Raw genomic sequence first — 18,822 nt, 5'->3', positions numbered from 1 at the left:
AAAAAAAACCAAAAAATGGAGCCAAGTCGAAGTCAAGGAAAATACAGGAGAAGAGGCACATGTTCAACCCAATGAGAAAAGAAAACCAGACATTCTGAACACCTACTTGATATTTTTATCTTACAGTATTAAACATAAACCAACCTCAAAGGAGGCCACAGGCTCTGGCCGCTCCGCTCCGCTGACGACAGTTCGACCACTTCCCCACCGCGTCACCGGTTCCAAAGGAGCAGGGAGTGAACTCACCCGGCCTTTGAGTGTGACCTGCACGTGCTGGCCTGGGCTGCAGACTTGCGCTCGCACTCACGTGGAGACCGCCGCGGTCCCTTGCACACACCGCCAGACACGCTGCCCGGCAACCTGCCTCCCCTGGGGTGTCCCTCACTTTGCAACCTAAACCCGGCCTCCTCCACGGCCCCACCCATGCACCTGCCTGGTCTGCGGTCACTGCACGCCAACACACACGCATGCGCACAACCTGTGCGCTTCATCCCGGCTGGGTCACCCTCCCAGAGGATGAGCCTGCCTGTGTGCCCCCATGGGCCACTGCCTCCGGGCACCTGGCGCAGCCCCGCCGTGGGATGGGCGGTGACACAGTCACGGTGCTGGCCGTGGGGAGTAAGGTCTGCGCGACTTCACGCATGCAGATGAGCCTCACGGCGACGCCAGGGGCGAGCAGGCTCCCCGCCTTCCAGACGGCGGACCGCACAGGGGACTTCACGCATCTCGCTTCTCTGGGCAGTCAGACGACGCGTCCAAGCCACAGGCGGTGAGTGGCAGCCCCAGAATTAACTCTGGCAGAACGCGGTCCTCTCCGCTGCACCCCTGCCCGCACCTGGTCCTGAAGAGCCCCCACCTCAACCCCGGGCCGAGAGAGGCCACAAGGGGAGCACGTGAACAGTCACAAACCATTCAGAAATGGGTGAGAAGAGCTTTTTTTTTTTTTTTAAAGGGGGGGGGGATTTATTTATTTATTTGACAGAGAGATCCCAAGTATGCAGAGCAGCAGGTGGTGGGGGGGGAGGGAGGAAGCAGGCTCCCGGCTGAGCAGAGAGCCTGACGGGGGGCTCTATCCCAGGACCCTGAGACCATGACCTGAGCCGAAGGCAGAGGCTTAACCCACTGAGCCACCCAGGTGCCCCCAAAAAACCTTTTTTGAAACCATAATCCAGCAGCAAGTACAGCCCGCTATGTGGGAGTATCTAATTGGAAGGACTTAACACCTTCATTTGTAAGCACGTCCTTGTACTGCTGTCCCAGGGTAGGCCATCTCGTTAGGTCTCGAGCATCTCATAAAGAATCCTCCTGAGAACGCAGCTCGCTGGAGCCAGAACATGCCACAAGCCGCCCCGCTCTCCCTATCAGACCTCAGCGGGACTCCGACACGCCTCTGTGTGTTTGAGCTCCCGGTGACATCTTCCAATAACAATAGGAAACCCATTTTAAGGGCCACTGGTCCTGGTTAAGATATTATAATTATTACAGACTCAGAAAAACGTTCTCATACTGTCCTTTGCAACCACGGGCTGAGAGGCCGCAAGCAAATCTCCGTGGCAAGTCCGAGAGCTTTGCTGACAACAGGTGCAGCGCCTGGTGCTTCCCTCACGAGGAGGGGCTTGTGCTGACAGGCAGCTACCCCCCGATAAAGGTGAGGACCAAGCGGCCACTATATTCCAGCAGAGTCACAGGCGACGCCCACAAGACCACCAGCTTGGCGGCAGTCTGGGCAGAGCCAGCCAGGGGCAGCTGAAGTGCTCTGCCTCCTGCTGTCTCCCCTGTTGATCCTGTCTGGCTGTCCGAATCTACTCGACAGTCGCGACTCAGATGAGAAGCAGTGCCCGCCATCAACCAGCTTTCCTGCTCCAAGTTCCTGGGCGACCCTGAGCGCCCATGGCAGCCTCATACCCAACAGGAGAGGGACTGAGCATGTGTCACGAGATGAGGGGGTGGAGAAGGCCCAAGCACCCCCTCCACAGGCCCCCACAGACGCGCAGGATGCCCAGCCGGGACCAGAGCGAAAGCAAGTTCGCCATCAGGGGTGCAGCTGCATTCCACGACACAACATCCCACGCCAGAGCCCTGTGCAAGAGGGAGCAGGTAGGACAGGCCGGGAGGGGCTCTGCACACCCCCTCCCTGCACCCAACGGTATGGCCTACCAGCCTGTGGGCTGGGCTGCAGTCTGAGCCTTCTGTGCGCTCGAGAGGCAGGTAGCTGATAGTGAGGAAAACAGAAGACAGATTTATAAACCCTATGTGATCTAAACTCACTTCAAATCTAACAATGGAACAGGTAGAAAGTAAAAGACACGTCATGCAAACACGCATCAGAAGAAACCTGGAGCTGGGGCGCCTGGGGGGCTCCGTCAGTTGTGTGTCCGACTCTTGATTTCAGCTCAGGTCATGATCTCAGGGTCATGAGATCGAGCCCCTTGTCAGGCTCTGCACTTAGCTCAGAGTCTGCTTGGGATTCTCTCTCTCCCTCTCCTTCCGCCCCTCCCCTTCCACTCGTGTGTGCGCGCACACGCGTGCGCACGCATGCTCGCTCTGTCTCTCTCTCTCTCTGAAAGAAAGGAAGGAGTGGCTTGTTAACAGAGAAAGTCGTCCTCAGAACAAAGATAACTGCCAGAGACAGAGACGGACGTTACATAATGAAAAAGAGTGAACCCCAAACAAAGATATAGCAATCCTGAACATGTATGCATCAAACAACAGAGCAGGAAAACACATACAGCAAAAATTTATAGAACTACACGGCGAAATAGAGAAGTCCACAGTTGGGGCGCCTGGGTGGCTCAGTTACTGAGTATCTGCCTTTGGCTCTGGTCATGATCCCAGGGTCCTGGGATCGAGCCCCACATCGGGCTCCTTGCTCAGCGGGAAGCCTGCTTCTCCCTCTCCCGCTCCCCCTGCCTGTGCGCCGTCTCTCGCTGTCTCACTACCAAATAAATAAATAAAAATGTTTAAAATAAAGACAGAAGTCCATAATTACAGTTGGAGACTTCAACAATCATTAGAACAACTAGACATGGGCAAGGATAGTAAGAACCAACGCCACCATCAGCCGACAGGACCCACCACATTTCTCCAGCAACAGAACACACCCTCCACCACGGGCCACGGGCCAGACACCACCTCAGACCAGGTCACCTCAACACGTCCCCCTGCCCTTCAGCTACTTCAGTCTTCGGGGGGTGTAGGCAGGTTTGTGTGAAACCTGGACCAGGTCCGATGCCTGAGCCCGTCTGCGCGTGGATATGTTATTCCTCAGAGGGAGGACGAGCTTTCTGCTCTCCCAGGGCACGGTGGGACCGGAACCCAAACGGGTGTGTCTCCCGAACGCAGTATCGGTTTTTCCAGACGACCAGATTCGTTTGCTTGCTTGTTTTGAAGGTCAAAATATTTTTAGTCATCTGGATTAGCTGCTTTTACAATACATCACATGGCTGTTCCCTCTTCACAAATAAAGATTTAGAGCAGGGTCAGCAAGCTGCAGGCCAACTCCAGCCAGCTGTCTGCCTTTATAAATAAAGTTTTATTGGCACACAGCCACAGGAATGCATTCACATACTGTCTACAGCTGCTTTTATGCTAAAACAGCAGAGTTGAGGAACCGCGACTCCCAAAGCCTAAAATATGTGCTATCTGGCCCTTTAAGAAAATGTTCGGGGCATGTTTTAGAGTAGCAAATAAGAGTTAATCTTGAGTAGCCTCAGAAAAATCACAATGTTTGTGATCACGCTGGGCTACTGCTCAATCAGGGAATCTGACAGTAACACTGGCCGGTGCCTGAGGAAGCCCCGAGCGCTTGTCCGCTGTTCGTTTTCCAGCACCTGTTAAGGCCGCAGAGGCTGAGCCCCTCTTCTTACAGGGTCTCCTCGCCAAATCGGGAGACAGTCTATTCTTTTCTGAAAAAGGTCGATGGGATTGCCATTTGTTCCCTACTTGGATGTACTGAGACGCCTCCCCGTCCGGACGTGCAGGTCGTAGCTTTGCGTGACCCGACAACCTGCCTTCCTCGGGGCTTCCGGATGGGGCACTAAGACTCCCATGGAACGCAGGCTGCGCATGGGGTATGTGGGCCTTTGGGATCCGTGGTGTCACCCTTCAGGATTGTGGAGAATCTGTGGGCTTTGCGTAGACTCTTCCACTTCGAGTCACCCCCGCTGGTTTCAGACGCACACCCTTCGGAGAAAAGCAAGGCTGCTGAACAGTGAGCAGAGAAGAGATCTGGGGCGCCCCTCCCCCGCCTTTTCTGCGGGGGCCCTGGGGGCCCTGGGACCTGCCGTGATGCCTCCTGCCCGCTCCTCCCGCTGCTTGGCGAGGGCGCTCCGGAGAATGCGGCGCGCGGACACTGGCTTCTCCCCTCCGAGAGAACGCAGGGAGAGAAGACAAATACGTTCAAAAATCTAAAAAGCAGGGCGCCTGGGTGGCTCAGTGGGTTAAGCCGCTGCCTTCGGCTCAGGTCATGATCTCAGGGTCCTGGGATCGAGTCCCGCATCGGGCTCCCTGCTCAGCGGAGAGCCTGCTTCCCTCTCTCTCTCTCTGCCTGCCTCTCCATCTACTTGTGATTTCTCTCTGTCAAATAAATAAATAAAATCTTTAAAAAAAAAAAATCTAAAAAGCAAAACTCACGGAGCAGAGAGGTGACAACAGAGCCACAGGAAACTCAGAGGACGGAGCCTGCTGAAGGGCCATGTCCTAGCAGGGCTGGGCCTGGAAGTGGGGACAGTCTGCAGCGGGGAGCAGGAGGAAGCGTCTGGCAGAATCAGAGGCGGCAGGGAGGGCGGGTACCGTGGGGCGGGATCAGGGAGGCTGAGCGCAGCCACACGCCTGCAACAGGACGCCCGTGGGGCCGGAGAATGGCGCGTGTGGAAGAACTTTCCAGCAGAGGCTCGGGGCGGCTGCACCCAGCCGGCTGCTGCACAAGGTTCAGGTGCTCTTCCGACTTCTGACCCCAGAACCTGGGCTCAGCCATCGCAGGGGTGTCCCAAGGAGGTGACAGTGAACAAGAGAGACAGAGAGGGGGAGGCCTAGAGGCGGGAAGTAGGAGAAGGCATCCGAGGAGTCTGTGGAGAAAGAGAAGCACATGCAGGGGTCGGGGTGCGGGTGGGCAAGCAGAGGCATGAGACTTGAAGGGCAGCAGGCCACAGGAGCTCGGGCCCAGGAGCGAAGCTGGGGGCCGGGGGGGGGTGAGTCTGAGAGTCTGAGATGCTGACCGTCTCCAGCGCGGAGTCAGGTGTGTTTCGAAACCTGGAAGCTGAGCTCAAGGGAAGTCACGGCGCAGACCTAGCCCTGGGTCCACCTGGTGCTGACGGCTGGGACCGTGAAGTCAGCCCAAGTCTGTACGAACGAAGGGCGCCTTACTTGGGCCCAATCTGTGCGTTCACGAGATACATGCTGAAGGCAGAAACCAGCTGCATTCTGGAAGAGAGTCCTTGTGCTAAAGTCAGGACGGGTAGAGAAGAAAGAGAAATCGGGGTAAGAGAGGAAAGCCGACACCATCAGCAGTGTCTTAGCAAACAAACACAGAGAAGACGAGCCTTCTCCACCGTCAGGCAGTTCCTCAAATACTAGTGTTTTCCCTTGAGATAAAGGATCAACCAGGAGACTGATAGGTCAAATGATACGTCCTTTTTAAAAAACACTGTCAAATTGCAAAAAAACAAAAACAAAAACAAAAAAACACTGTCAAAATATTGCCAGATTAATTTCCCAAAGTGGCGAAGCAGCTCACCGGCCCATCACACCTGCTCCTTCTCTGTGCTGTTTTGCTCATGGGATCTCCCCACTCATTACCCACCCTTGAATTGTGCTCTTCCGTGGACAGCCTATACGTGTTCTTTGCAATGGCTTTTTAAAATTAGCTGACTGTCATATTTGTTGCAAATATCACTCCCATCATTTTTCAAATTACAGAGACTTACCAAAAATAGGATAAGATTTTTATTTATTGAAATAACCTAGATCCTGATCTAGATTTTTCTTTTTGTCTGGATTCCATGTTGGTTAGTGAGCTCTTCCCAGATTGCAAAATTGTCCTCTGGGGGTGCCTGGGTGGCTTAGTGGGTTAAAGCCTCTGCCTTCAGCTCAGGTCATGATCCCGGGGTCCTGGGATCAAGCCCCACGTCGGGCTCTCTGCTCGGCAGGGAGCCTGCTTCCCCCTCTCTCTCTAGCTCCCTCTCTGCCTGCTTGTGATCTCTCTCTGTCAAATACATAAATAAAATCTTTAAAAAAAAATTGTCCTCTGTTTTCTTTCTATCTTTACATGAAAATCTTCAATCCATCCAATTCTGATTGAGGAACTTTTTTTTTTTTTTTTTTTAAGATTTTATTTATTTATTTGACAGAGAGATCACAAGCAGGCAGAGAGAGAGAGAGAGAAGGAAGCAGGCTCCCCACTGAACAGAGAGCCCGACGCGGGGCTCGATCCCAGGACCCTGGGACCATGACCTGAGCCGAAAGCAGAGGCTTTAACCCACTGAGCCACCCAGGTGCCCCTGATTGAGGAACTTTTACATCATCGACTAAAAAGGGCCTTTGTAGTGTTCGTGTACTAAAATATTGCACAACCAAGAAAAATCATGTCTTAAGACATCAGCTTTTCTATGCTAGCTTTCGACTCCTAACTACACATCCAAGAGAAAGGAAAGCACATGCTCCTCAAAGGAACTTGTACACAAATGATCAGTATCTATGCATACAGCTAAACACTGGAAATGGTCCTGAATGGATAAACAAACTGGTTTTCTCATAGAATACAGTTATTACTTTGTAACAAGAAGAACCAACCATTGATACATGATGAATTGCGAAAAGATTAAGTGAGACAAAGAAGCGAGAGACAGAGCACAGACTGCATGATTGCACTTACAGGAAATTCCATTAGAGGTCAACTCCGTCCCTGCGGATGCAGCAGCCCGGAGCCCGAGGGATGGAGCCCCGCAGAAGGTTCTGGGCTGATCTGAATATCCTGTATCTTGATGGGAGGATGCTTAGGCAGGTGCATATATTAACCAAAATTCACCAAACTATACCCTTAAAATGTATGGTTTTTAGTGTCTGCAAATTATACCTCAGTAACGCTGACTATTTTTTTTTTTTTTTTAAGATTCTATCTGTTTGAGAGAGAGTGGGCACGTGCTCCGGAGCATGCACGAGCTGGGGGGAGGGGCAGAGGAACCTTGTGATCATGCCTGAGCCAACGCCAGACATCAGATGGTAAAGCTGATTTTTAAAAGTCACATTTTAAGTGCGTAAGGAGTATTCCTGAACCACATTCTGTGGCATGTTTCCCTAGCTTTTCCTTCATGCGCGTTTACACAGACAAAAACACCAAAGAGTATTCACTGCTTAAGGGTGAGACTAAGGGTGATTTCTATGGACCTGCTTTTCTGTCTGCGTTTCCAGATTTTACATTTTCTGTCAGTATCTGTGGTTTGCCTAAGTTTTGCTTGGCACTGCCAGGCGGTATTAGAGAAACCCTTTATCGATATAGCAGTGACCTGGCCAAGGAGCTCACCACCAGCAGGGGTGGGGGGTGGGGGGGCCATTCCAGGAGAGAGGGTGGTGGGAGGGAGGGGTGGGTGGGAAGCAGTGTCTACCCCGCCCCCCCAGACACACGCATGTGCACACGCACACACACGCACACAGCCAGCGCGTGCATGCGCACATACATAAGCACGCACACTCCTGCCAGCCCCGACCCTGAAAGAAAGCATTCAGAGTCTGAGGGTATAACCGAGAAACAGCTACAGTCTGTTTCAAGTCCAGCTAGGCCGACCCACTTTGAGCCAGGGCGCCTCTGCTGAGTTTCCTGTTTTCAGGCGGCTTCACTTCCGACCAAGCTAGCACCCAGGGGCACCCGCTCTCGCAGCATCCTTAGGGGCAGAGCGGCCCCCTCAGGGACCAGAAAACCCTGCCCCTCCCCATTCCCAGTCCTAACTTGGCTGTCCAACCCTGAGCCACGTTCCCACACAGTGACCTGCAGAGAAATGAGCACTTGCCCTTTGCCTCTGTGGGCAGTTCCAGCTCTTGTGTCTGAGAACAGGAGTGATACTCTCGAGACGCAAGACGGCCAATGAAATAACGCGACTGGCCGCACCCCACCCAGGGCACCCCCTTCTCTGACCCCCTGCTGCGGAACGCCCAGTGAACCTCTTCCCCATCTGTCCCGGGGAACTAACTGAACCAACTGTCCCATGGGCTGGGGCCCGGCGGTCCGGCTGACCCTACTGATCTCCAGCATGCAGTTATCTCCCATAGGCCTGCTTCCTTTTGGGGTGCAGGGTAACGGGGCCCCCCAAAGAGCTGGTGCAGCCCTCTCAGTGCCGCTCACCCAGTGGTCTGCACGCTGCTGGGAAGCACACCAGGTGACGGGAACAGGACTCTTCTGGGACGAGGCCCACCCACAGGGGCTCCCTCAGGCCCTGCCGCCCCAGGGAGGGAACCAAGCTCTGGGTGGAGAAGCTCTGGCTGATCCGGTCTAAAGCACCTCCACGGTTTCCAAGAGCCACACAACCACCATCCCAAGAAAGAGGACTGGTGGCTGGGGACGTGAGCAGCCGGCAGAAGGGAGCAGCGCCCCCGGTCTGACAGCCAGAAGCCACAGGCAGTGGAGGGCGCCCACACTGAAGGCAGGCAGGGAGGGCCTTCCTACCGGACAGCCCACAGGAGGGGTCTGCGCTGCCACTGGCTGGCGGGAGCCCCACCAAGTTCACGGCCGGACGATGAGCGGGGCAGTGACTTAAACTCTCCAGAGCTGGGTCTCCCCAGTAGTCAAGTACAAGAGGTGCCCTGCGGGGTCGTGTGGGAATGGGACGCAGAAGAGCAGCACCATGGCTGCGAGGAGTCCCCATCCCGCGGCCCGGAGATTGACGCAACAGCTCGAAGCCCCGGGGGCCAGACCAGGCACCACTCACCACCACGAGAGAGAAAATGAGCGAGACAGAGGGCCCTGCTGGGTGGTGCCAGGAGGCCCGAGGGTGAGATCTGGGGCAAGACGTTTCTCCCAAAGGGACCTCAGTAAGATCACGCAGACTCTCACACACCCCGCCATGGACAGGCTCTCTGCAGAAAGGGCTTCTGATGCCCAAGGCCAGAAACCAAGTGCTGATCTTGGGTTGGAGGCCACCCTTGACCTTGGCCCCACCTCCCTTCCAGCTCTGCCCACCCCTCCTCCAACCCGCTGAGCCTCCCCACCTCCGCGTCAGGAAGCGCCTGCAGCACCCTGACCGTCCCCAGGGTGTCTTAAAAGGCATCCCAAACCCTGTCCAGGAGAGAATCCCAACCTCGGCAATGCCCACCTCCAATAATTAAAACAATATATCCCCGCCGCCCTGACTTCAGTGGGCTGTAAATTGGGACTGTGCTCCCCTCTCTCAACTTCCGCATTTTACGCAGACCCCGCCCTGCTCACCCCCACTCCGGCCGGACCGGGTCGCCAGCCTCCCCACTGAACCTCCTTTCACCTCGGTTCACTCCGCACGGATCCTTTAGGAAGACGGGGCTGGATAAAGCCCTCCTGCGGCTCCCAAGCACTCACAGAGGAAGGGAAATCCTACCCCAACCCCCAGGATCCACAGGGCCCCACTTCCTCTCCCCCACCTCCCGCGCTGGTCTTAGGGCCCCTGCTGTGCTTCCCACCTGCACCCTCTCTCCCCACGGACACGGTCCCTCCAGGTCTGCAGTCACATGCGGCCACCTAAGGGAGGGCTGCTGGCTGCCCCTGGACCGCAGCCACCTGCCTCCTCCTGGGGGGCGGGGATACTCCTCAGACACACATGCCTCTGCAGGTGCCCCTCCTCGGTCTCCCTTCCAGGGAAGATGACCCGCTGGGCAGGGACGCTTTGGCAGGGAGGCTGTCATGTGCACTGAGCCAAGGATAGGATACCACAGCACCCTCCCCAGCAGGCCCTCCGTGAAAACTTGCACAAGACCAATGAATGGAGAGGAACACACGCAGGCTGCCCAGCGCTGGGCTTCCTCTGCCCGGGAAGCCTCTTCCCTCTCCCGCTGTCCACCACCGCCTCGGGCAATCCTCCCCCTCCCTCCCGGGATCAAATGACATCTCCCTCACCAGCCTCTGCCCATCCCTCGCCCGCAGACAGCTCTGCCAGGGCGCCCCTGGCCCCTTCTCCTGGGGGAGAGAGACTGGAGCTGGGTGTGTCCTTTCCATTTTTATCCAAATTACACTTCTCCGAGTCGGGAGGGCCTCTGAAGGTCATGTGCCCAACCTGTTTTGTACCAAAATCAACTCTCCCCGGAGCGTCCCAGACGCAAGGCTACGAGCGCCTTCCTCACTTCACCGCAGGAGTCCCCGACCCTGCAGGGCTGCCTCGCGGTCTGGGGCCCCGCTAAGAAAGCGTCCGTCCTTGGTCTAAACCGAAACCGAGTGCGGGGCGCCCGCACCCCTCGGGATCCATCCGTGACCAGTCTCACCCAAAAGGTGCCCTTCAGATCCCCGCGGGCCGGGCGGCGCGATGCAGCCGCGACCAGGCGACCCCGCCCCGCTCGAGCCTCACCCGCCCCGGGCGCATCCGCGCGGGGGACCGCGGGTCCGGCCCTCCCCGCCCGCACCGCCCCGACTCGCCCTTTGTCACCGGGTCCCCGGAGCGCACATCCCCGCCCCGGGCGCCGGGCCGCGTCCGCGCCCCCTCCCCGCCCCCCCCCCCCCGGCTCCCCGGCCGAGCCCGCGGGCCGCGGCGACACTCACCCGCGCCAGGGGCGCCGGCTCCGGGCCCCGGACACCGCCACCAGCGCAGCAGCGCCCGCGCGGGGTCCAAGCTCACGGCGCAGCGCTGCCGCTTCACCCACAGCACCGAGCGCAGCGGCTCCGCCGCCCCCATCGCGCCCGTCGCCCGCCGGCGCCGCCTGTTCGCCGGGCGCGGGGCGGGGGCGCGGACGCCGAGGGGCGCGGGACCGTTAGCGGCCCCCGAGCCCGGGCTGCGGCGGCGGCGGCGGCGCGGGGCGGGCGGGGCGGGGCGCGCGGGGCGGGCGGCGCTGCGTCACCCCGTACGCAGGGCGGCCGCGGGGGACGCGGAGGGGGCCGGCGCGGGGGTGGGAGGGGAGGGGAGAGGAGGGGCAGGGCGCGGGTGCCGAGGAGGGGGCCCGCGGCGCGAGGTGGGGGTCCCAAGGAGGGGACCCCCGGGAGCTGCAGGGAGTGGGGGGCCGAAGAGGGGCCGGCTGGCGGGGGGAGACAAGAGGGTCGGCGTGGGACCCAGGAGGGGGCTGGGGGCGCGAGGACAGGGCGGGGGAGGGGCGAGCGGCCCTGCAGGGCGGTGGGCGGGACCCGGGCCGCGCGGGGGATGGTCCCGAGGGCGCAGGCCCAGGAGTAGGGGGGTCTCTCCTCTCCGCTGGCCTTGGGGTCCGGGTCACAGTTGTCAGGCGGGGCTGGAGCTCAATAATGCCTCCTTGGTGGGGCCTAATGACAGGTTCGGTCGAAATGGCCGGTCCTCCAGGGGCTCAGAAGTGGTGCCTGGGCCGCCTGGACAGGCCTGGCCCTCCAGGTGGGCGCGGGACACCTGAGCCAATCCGGAGGTGGCCCCGATGGGCGGCTTGATGTCCTCCCCAGAGCTGGGCTGGCCCTGCCTTCCTCTCACACGTAAGCTCCCAGGCCTGGACAGGCACCCATGGGAGGTCCGAGCCCTGTTTGTCCCCCCACCCCCAGACTACCACAGGCTTCTGTTTATAGGCCAGGGAGGCAGGTGCTACCTTCCCCACATTCCTGAGGGGACCAGTTTCAGGCACTGGGGACTCAGCAGGGATGGGCTGGAGCAAGCACCTGAGGTAGGCGGTCTGGGTTCAGGGCCCCCTGTGCCCTGCGCACCCAGGCTGAGGATAGCTTGCCCCTGAAGAGGCGCGTCCTGCTGACTGGGCTGCCAGCGTCTGCTGTCCTTCACTGCTCACCCGACTACATGTCCTACCTGGGTTGGGGCTGCAGAGGGTCCCAGAGCCCCCGCAGCCCCTGCCCCTGCCCCAGGCACTCACCGCCAGCCTGCGAGGGGAGGGGGCCTGCAACCTGCGACCAAGGAGGGCTTGCTGGGGAAGGAGGTCCTTCTCCTAGGGGCCTGGGGTAAAGCAGGGGTGGGGGTTGGGGGGGGACGCAGGGAGCTGAACCCTCCCCCTCCTGAGTCGGCCCAAGGAGAGGGAGGTGTTATTCTGACCCCTGTGCCCTGGATTCTTTTCCTCCTCAGAGGCCCAGCTCAGCCACATGGGGGGCCTTCCTTGATCTCCAAGCTAGATGGACCATGGCAGCCCTCTCCGGCCCTGCCCTCAGAGCATGTCTGCCCCTCCCCACCCAGCTCCAGAGGGCAGGGACCGGTCGATCCTGTAGCTCTTGCGCTGAAAACAGTCCGAGTACAGGGTGAGAACGCCAGCGTTTGGTCCATGACGCATCAGTCCCCGATTTATCAGTGAAGAAGTTTTAGCTCAGGGAAGCCGAGAAACTTGTCTACAGGCAAGGGGCTCAGAAGTGACCAGGGTCTGACTGCAGGGGCGCAGTCAGCCATCTGCCTCCCCCTCAGCTCTCCCTGCCCAGCCTTGCTTCTCCGTGGCTCCCCTGGCGGGAGGCTTCCCTGCAGACGGCAGGAGGGCGGGCCTCCTGTCTGTGCTTGGCACTGGGTAGCCACAAATGCAGGCCTTACCCTGCCAGCTCCCTGTGATTCATTCCTCACTGGGAGCCCAGCCCCTGTTCAGGCCAGGTGCAGGGAGAGCAGGAGAGGGCAGAAGGCCGTGGGTGAGTCCGAGCCCTGCCCTTGGGCAAGCCGTCCCTGATCTCCAGCCCAGTGGGGTGGACGAGGGAAGGCCTGCCCTGCCTCCCTCACACGGCTGCTGCTCTGAGGTTCTGCAAGTGTGGGTATGAAACTTCTGTGGAAGTCTTGCGCCAGCGCCGGCAGGGGGCTGGTGTCAGTGGGGCATCCGAGGGGGAGGATGGCAGGAAAGTGTGGGTGGGCAGGCAGGGCTGCAGAAATGCCCGCCTCCCTGCCCGGGCCACCTCCTGTGGCTTCCCTGGGCTTGGCTCCCTCTGCCCCTCCCAGCGTATTCAACTAGAGCCTTTAATGCCGCACAGCAGCTCATAAAGGCTGGAGCCAAAGTGGGAACCCAGAGAGGACGCGGACCCCACCTCTGCGGGGGAAACCAGAGCATCCACCCAGAGCCCAGAGGAAGCCCTGCGGAAGGAGCTCAAGTGTGGCTGCTCCCCGAGGCAGTGCCTTCAGAGAGGTGATTAAGGTAGAATGAGGACAGGTGGGCGGGCCGTAACCGGATCAGACCGGTGTGCTTAGAGAGGAATTGTGGACACACAGACCCAGAGAGGGTCAAGTCTATGAAGAGGCAGTGAGAGGGTGGCCGTCTCCAAGCCAAGGCGGGAGTCCCCAGCGGGAAACCAGCATGCCAGCGCCTTGACCTTGTACTTCTCGCCTCCAGATTAAAGCTGAGAAAATAAGTCTCTTGTTTAAACCCCACCCCGTCCGTGGTGGTTTGCAGCCCCAGTGGAGTAATACAGTGACCTTCCACATTGGCGGTGGGGGTGGGGGAGCGGGCTGTAGCTCCGGGCCTGGCCGAGGAGGAGTCTGGCCAGTGCAGGACCCCTCACTTACACTCTGGAAGAAGGAAATGAAATGCAGGCATTGGGGCGGGGATGTCAGACCCTATGTGAGCAGAGCACCGGGGGCCAGAGCGGCTGCCAGGCCCCTGCTGTGTGTCAAGCGCTGTTGGGGGGCCTCAGGGGCCCGTTGTGAAGGCGACCAGCCCCCGGCTCCCGTGATGGCCGCCTGGTTGTCTAGCTCACCTCTGCGCTGGCAGCCGCGCCTTTCCGGTGCTGGGCCTGGGCCATGATCCCTTTCCCTAAGGCCGGCCTGGGAAACCTCCACTCGGCTTCTCCTTCTCCCCACATCCCTCCTTTAAGGCCACCAGGTTTCCAGGCAGCTCGCCCCGTGAGGCTTGCACTCAGGCTTCCCTCGTGCAGCCCCGTCCCACCCGGGCTGCGGCAGAACAGTGTCAGTAGCCCAGCCTGGCCCCAGCCCGGTGTGTGCACAGCTGGCCCCAGCCGTCTCCAGGGGCTAGACATGCCCGGGATGCCGGCGAGGCCAGAGGGCATGGACTCAGCCAGCGGCCCGAAGCTTGGGTTGGCCTGATGCTGCCCTGCCCCTGTCCATGGCTGCTGTGCAGGCTTGGGCTGCAGCCCGAATCTGGCCAGCTTGTCTCGGCCAGACATCCTGCCCAGCAGGGGCCCACACCCACTCCCCTAGCCAGAGATACTACCGTGCCCCATAGCGTTGCCACCAACGCCCACAAAGATTCTGCCCACCGGGTCATCCATGCCTGAGATCTGCTGACCCCTCTTGGCCACCAGCAGGGCCCAGGCACCAGCCACACCTTCCAGCACCTCAGTGGCCTCCAACCTACTTTACCTGTGTCCTGGGAGCTCCTGGACTTGTTTGCTGGGATAGCCACCTGCTTAGCTCTCCAAGCTTCCTTTGCCTGAAGTCAGTCAGGCCCACGACCTGACGTCAGCACACTGCTGGGTGGGGTGAGGAGACACCTCTCCCCAGACGCGCTGGCTACCAGGAATGCGGCCCCCTGCCCTCCACCATGGAGGGGCCTTCCAGCTGCAGCCTGTCCAGGCTGATTGCTCTGAGGACGTGTCCTAGGCCCAAAGCGGCTTAAACATTTAGACACGCTGAGAATTTACAAAGCACCTTGCATTGCATGTGGGACCCAGACAATAATTGTTGGGAATGGGAGACATTTACCCTCTTTCACAGATGGAGAGACTGAGACCCACCAAACTAACCTGACATGTTCAAGTTCTAAGTAGAGGGTGGCTGTTGCAGTGGCACGCTGGCGTGGAAGAGTCTGAGATGTGAGAACAGAAGACCCGCAGAAGCCGCAGCCCACACCCTCCCTCCGCGCACTCGCCCTGGGCACTGTGGTGGGGCCAGTCTGTTCCATCCCGGGCTGGGATAGAGGTGCCAGTGGGCAGTGGCCGCAGGGCAGATCTAAGCTGAAGGGCTGATGAAGGGGGCACAGCCAAAAATAACGCCAGACGTGGTGGGGGACCAGGGCTGCTTGCACACCTGGGAGCTGTACGGAGTGTCGCACCGAGGGGGAAGGCTCCCAAGGCCAGGACTGGGCTTGGTCTGGATCCCGCGGGCTCCGCAGGCCTGCTGGGGTGACAGCCCTGATGGGTGGGTGCCTGTCACCGAGCTAGCTGTAGCTCATTTCTTGCTCGAGGTGATTGATACTGCTCTGAAAGCGAGGGGACAGTCCCCGCGAGCTTTGGAACCAGGGTCAGGGGCTTCCAGGCGCCCGCCGGGGACTGGGGAAGGAAAGAGGGCCGGGGGGCCCTGAAGACCACCCTTGCGCCACCTGGACATGCTGCTGCGATGGGGAGCAGACTGGTTTGCTGTCCCCGGCAGGGACTGTTGTTTCCATAGCAGACCCTCCCGCGGGAAAGCCTGGCTCCTGTGGGGTGAAGTCTGGGTCAGTTCAGGGTGGGAGATCCCGCCTCCTCACCCCTGCCACTGGAGGGAATCTGGACAGCCAGGTGGGCTGAGAGTCCGCTAAGGTGGTTGTTGTGGGGAGGAGAGTGTGGGATCTGGCAGAGGGTTGGAGGGGGGGGCAAGAGGCCGGGGCTCGAGGGGAGCTAAGGTACTGGACACAGGACAGCTTCCTTCCCCAGGTGAGCTTGTCTCCCCTGGGGTCTGTGGTCAAGTGTCTCCTTCTGCCCGGTGCAGTGTGGCCTCAGTTCCTTTTAGGGGGTGGGGCTGCTCCCTGTCCAGCCTTGCCGCCGTGGATGCCCTGGGAAGGCCCCCACCTGGTGACATCTGTGACCCAGCATGGAGCCCTGGTCAGCTGGAGGGGGGGTTGGGGTGGGGGAAACTTGACCCTATGCCCAGGACTTCGAGGCCACAGTGGAAGCCGCACGCTGTGATTTTCAGAGGGACAAGCAGAGGGAGGTAGCGCCGTCAGCATGCTTGGCTGCTTACATGCGAGGTCTGTGACAGATCCGAGAGGGGAGTGAGGGGGCCAGGATCTGAGTGGCGCGGGGGCACCGCTCCGGCAGCAGGTGGGCCTGGGGAGCAGAGGGGGCGGCGTGCGGCCGCGTCAGGAGCCTGGTGCCCCACAGCAGAAGGAGAAACGGGCCTCGGACAGCCCCACGGACGTGCAACCAACACCTTCTGGAGGAAAGAGGATCTCAAACATGAGGAGCAAACAGACAGGATCTGTGCTCGATCCGGAAGTTTTGCCGCACAAACAGCCTAGAACGGAGTCCCCAGCCAGAAACAAAACAGACCCAAAAAAGAAAGGGAGAAAAGGAATAGAAAGAAAAAAAAATCAGTGGAAACATGGTGAGTCGCAAGCTGATCTTGGAGAATTGCTGATGTCCGCCGGTGTGGAAACAACGCAAACCCCCCTAACATGTTTGCAGGGCAGTGAGGGGCCGGTCCAGGGAGCCCAAGACACGGTCTGTGCACAGGGCAGTGAGGGGCCGGTCCGGGGAGCCCAAGACACGGTCTCTGCACAGGCGCTGAGGCCAGCCCCTCGGACAGTCCGTGTGGACAACAACCAGCGGAGGAGGAAGTTAGGAGCTTGGACTTTGGGCGTGGGAGTGTCTGTGATGAGGGAGCAGGAGGCTGGCTGAGGATAAAGCAGAAGCTGGCACCTTGCACCCCCTCTCCACCCGCTCCCCGCTCCCCGGTAATACGTGTGACATTTCTCAGGCCCTAAAAGAAAAACAAATAGTTAACTTGCAGAGGTCTCAAGCCTGCAAGACAGGAGTCTCCCTTGGTTTACCAATGTCCTAGAGATTTACAACAAAGAAGCTATCTTAACAATAGCACAATTTCCAGAGGCAAGTAACTCAGTTACTCAAGCCCTAAATAAAGTTAAATTTCTTCTAAACCCAAATCTCACTAACAAGGAAACTTGATAGGAAAAATGTAAAACTTTATCTCTAGATCTCCAAGATAGTGTGAGAATCATTCCCAAGCATATGGCCCACTGATATACGTCTAAAGGATCTCACAAGAAGATTTTTACTACTAGTAATAAATAACCTTTCTCCCAAAAATAGCTAGCCCCTCAAGGTCCTGGAGACCTTGCTTCCAAGATTCCTTAGAGACTAACATCACCCCCTTTGTTCTCACCTACCCAACTCCTGTGTATATGATCAGCCACTCCTCAGGATAACGGGGCAGGGGCTCTTCCTGCCCACGGGTCCTGTCCCCGGGCTTTAGTAAACCACCATTTTGCACCAAAAATGCCTCAAGAATTCCTTTTTGGTCATTGGCTCTGGACCTCACCCCACCGAACCTCACCTAGGTTCTCGAACTTCATCTCTGGACCCCAGAACAGTGCTGACAGTGTCTGCTCAGGACACTTCCTTACGGCTGTGGAAACTGAGGCCAGAGGGGGACAGCAGCCTCTGAGGAGGTGCTGGAATGGCTCGTGCTTGACGAGCCCTACTGTGTGCCTGGACTCCCAACCCTGAAAGCAGAGCCAACAAGGAAAGGAGGAACGTTCTGCCAGGCTCTGTGGGCACCTGGCCTGACTCGGGGTCGGGAAGGCTGTCCGGATGCAGGGCATGGAGCTGAGATCCCGGAGAAGCATAGGGGACACTGGCATTCGGAAAGGGTAGGGGTCATCCAGAGTCAGTAATGACGTCGTGACAGGAGGGCAGAGCTCAGCCAGGAGACCTAGCTCACGCTGCAGCGACAGGTGCCTACCCTTCACCGGCACCTTACTCTGTGTCAGGAAGAGAGGAAGCTAGCTGTTCCCATTTGGCAGAGGAAGGTGTTGAGGCCCAGAGGGGCGGTCTCCTCTGGGACCTGGGCTCTGAGGCCTGTTGCCTGAGCTCATACATGCACATATGCTGTTTCTATGCATAGGCTCCTGCACCAAGGGTGGGGCCAAGGGCTGGCTGCCCGGAAATGGGCTACCTTGGCATATTGATTATTTTATTTTATTTTATTTTTTAAAGATTTTATTTATTTATTTTACAGATAGAGATCGTAGGTAGGCAGAGAGGCAGGCAGAGAGAGAGGGGAAGCAGGCTCCCCGCTGTGCAGAGAGCCCGACTCGGGGCTTGATCCCAGGACCCTGAGATCATGACCCGAGCCGAAGGCAGAGGTTCTAACCCACCGAGCCACCCAGCCGTCCCCATATTGATTATTTTAAAGAAAAGTTACTTGAGAGCCAGCCTGGGCAAGATCACTCAGACCCTCCTCCGTGCCCGGAAAGCAGGAAATGAATCTCCCACGGGAAAGAAACCATCCCAGTACCAGGAGGTGGAGACATCCTTATCACCAGAGATAAGACATCCAGGGCTGGAGGGTGCCTGGGGGGCTCGGTCTAAGTATCTGCTCGGGTCATGATCCCGGGGTCCTGGGATCGAGCCCCACATGGGGCTCCCTGCTTAGCGAGAGGCCTGCTTCTCCCTCTCCCACTCCCCCTGCTTGTGTTCCCTCTCTCTCTGTCAAATAAATAAATAAAATTTTAAAAGAAAAGAAAAGAAAAAGAAGTCCAGGGCTGAGAAGGCTGTCTTCACAACGCTCATTACTTTTCAGTAATTTACTGCCCCAGCCCAAATTCTGTTTGAATTCCTTACCAGTCGAAGCTCCCAAAGTGATATTTTCTTTGTCCTATCAATATGTCCCAGATTTAGGTCTCTGTCTGAAAAGCATAAAAACCGCCTGCCTTGGTCATTTCTTCAGTCGGTCACAATTTCCTTTTTGGGCTGCTGTGTGCATGTAATAAGACTTTGTTTTTTGTTTTGTTTTTCCTGTTAATCTCTTTCCTGTAAATTTCATTCTTAGTGCCCTA

The 18,822-nt window shown here is 58.2% G+C and overlaps 1 protein-coding gene across 1 annotated transcript in view; it reads right to left on the bottom strand.

Annotated features, from left to right (window-relative positions):
• The window catches only part of CERK (ceramide kinase), a 42,700-nt gene extending 28,488 nt beyond the window's left edge, over nt 1–14,212 (bottom strand). Inside the window, exons 1-3 of the mRNA XM_032345705.1 lie at nt 13,787–14,212; nt 11,015–11,149; nt 10,712–10,967 (exon numbers count right to left, since the gene is read on the bottom strand). Coding sequence (XP_032201596.1) covers nt 10,712–10,967; nt 11,015–11,149; nt 13,787–14,212 — 817 coding nt within the window. The remainder of the gene's footprint in view (nt 1–10,711; nt 10,968–11,014; nt 11,150–13,786) is intronic.
• Between the last annotated feature and the right edge of the window lie 4,610 nt (nt 14,213–18,822).

This window comes from Mustela erminea, chromosome 6 (genome assembly GCF_009829155.1).
Source record: "Mustela erminea isolate mMusErm1 chromosome 6, mMusErm1.Pri, whole genome shotgun sequence".
NCBI lineage: Eukaryota > Metazoa > Chordata > Mammalia > Carnivora > Mustelidae > Mustela > Mustela erminea.
Note: the sequence above shows the minus strand (reverse complement) of the source record. Positions and strands in the feature narration are given on the sequence as shown.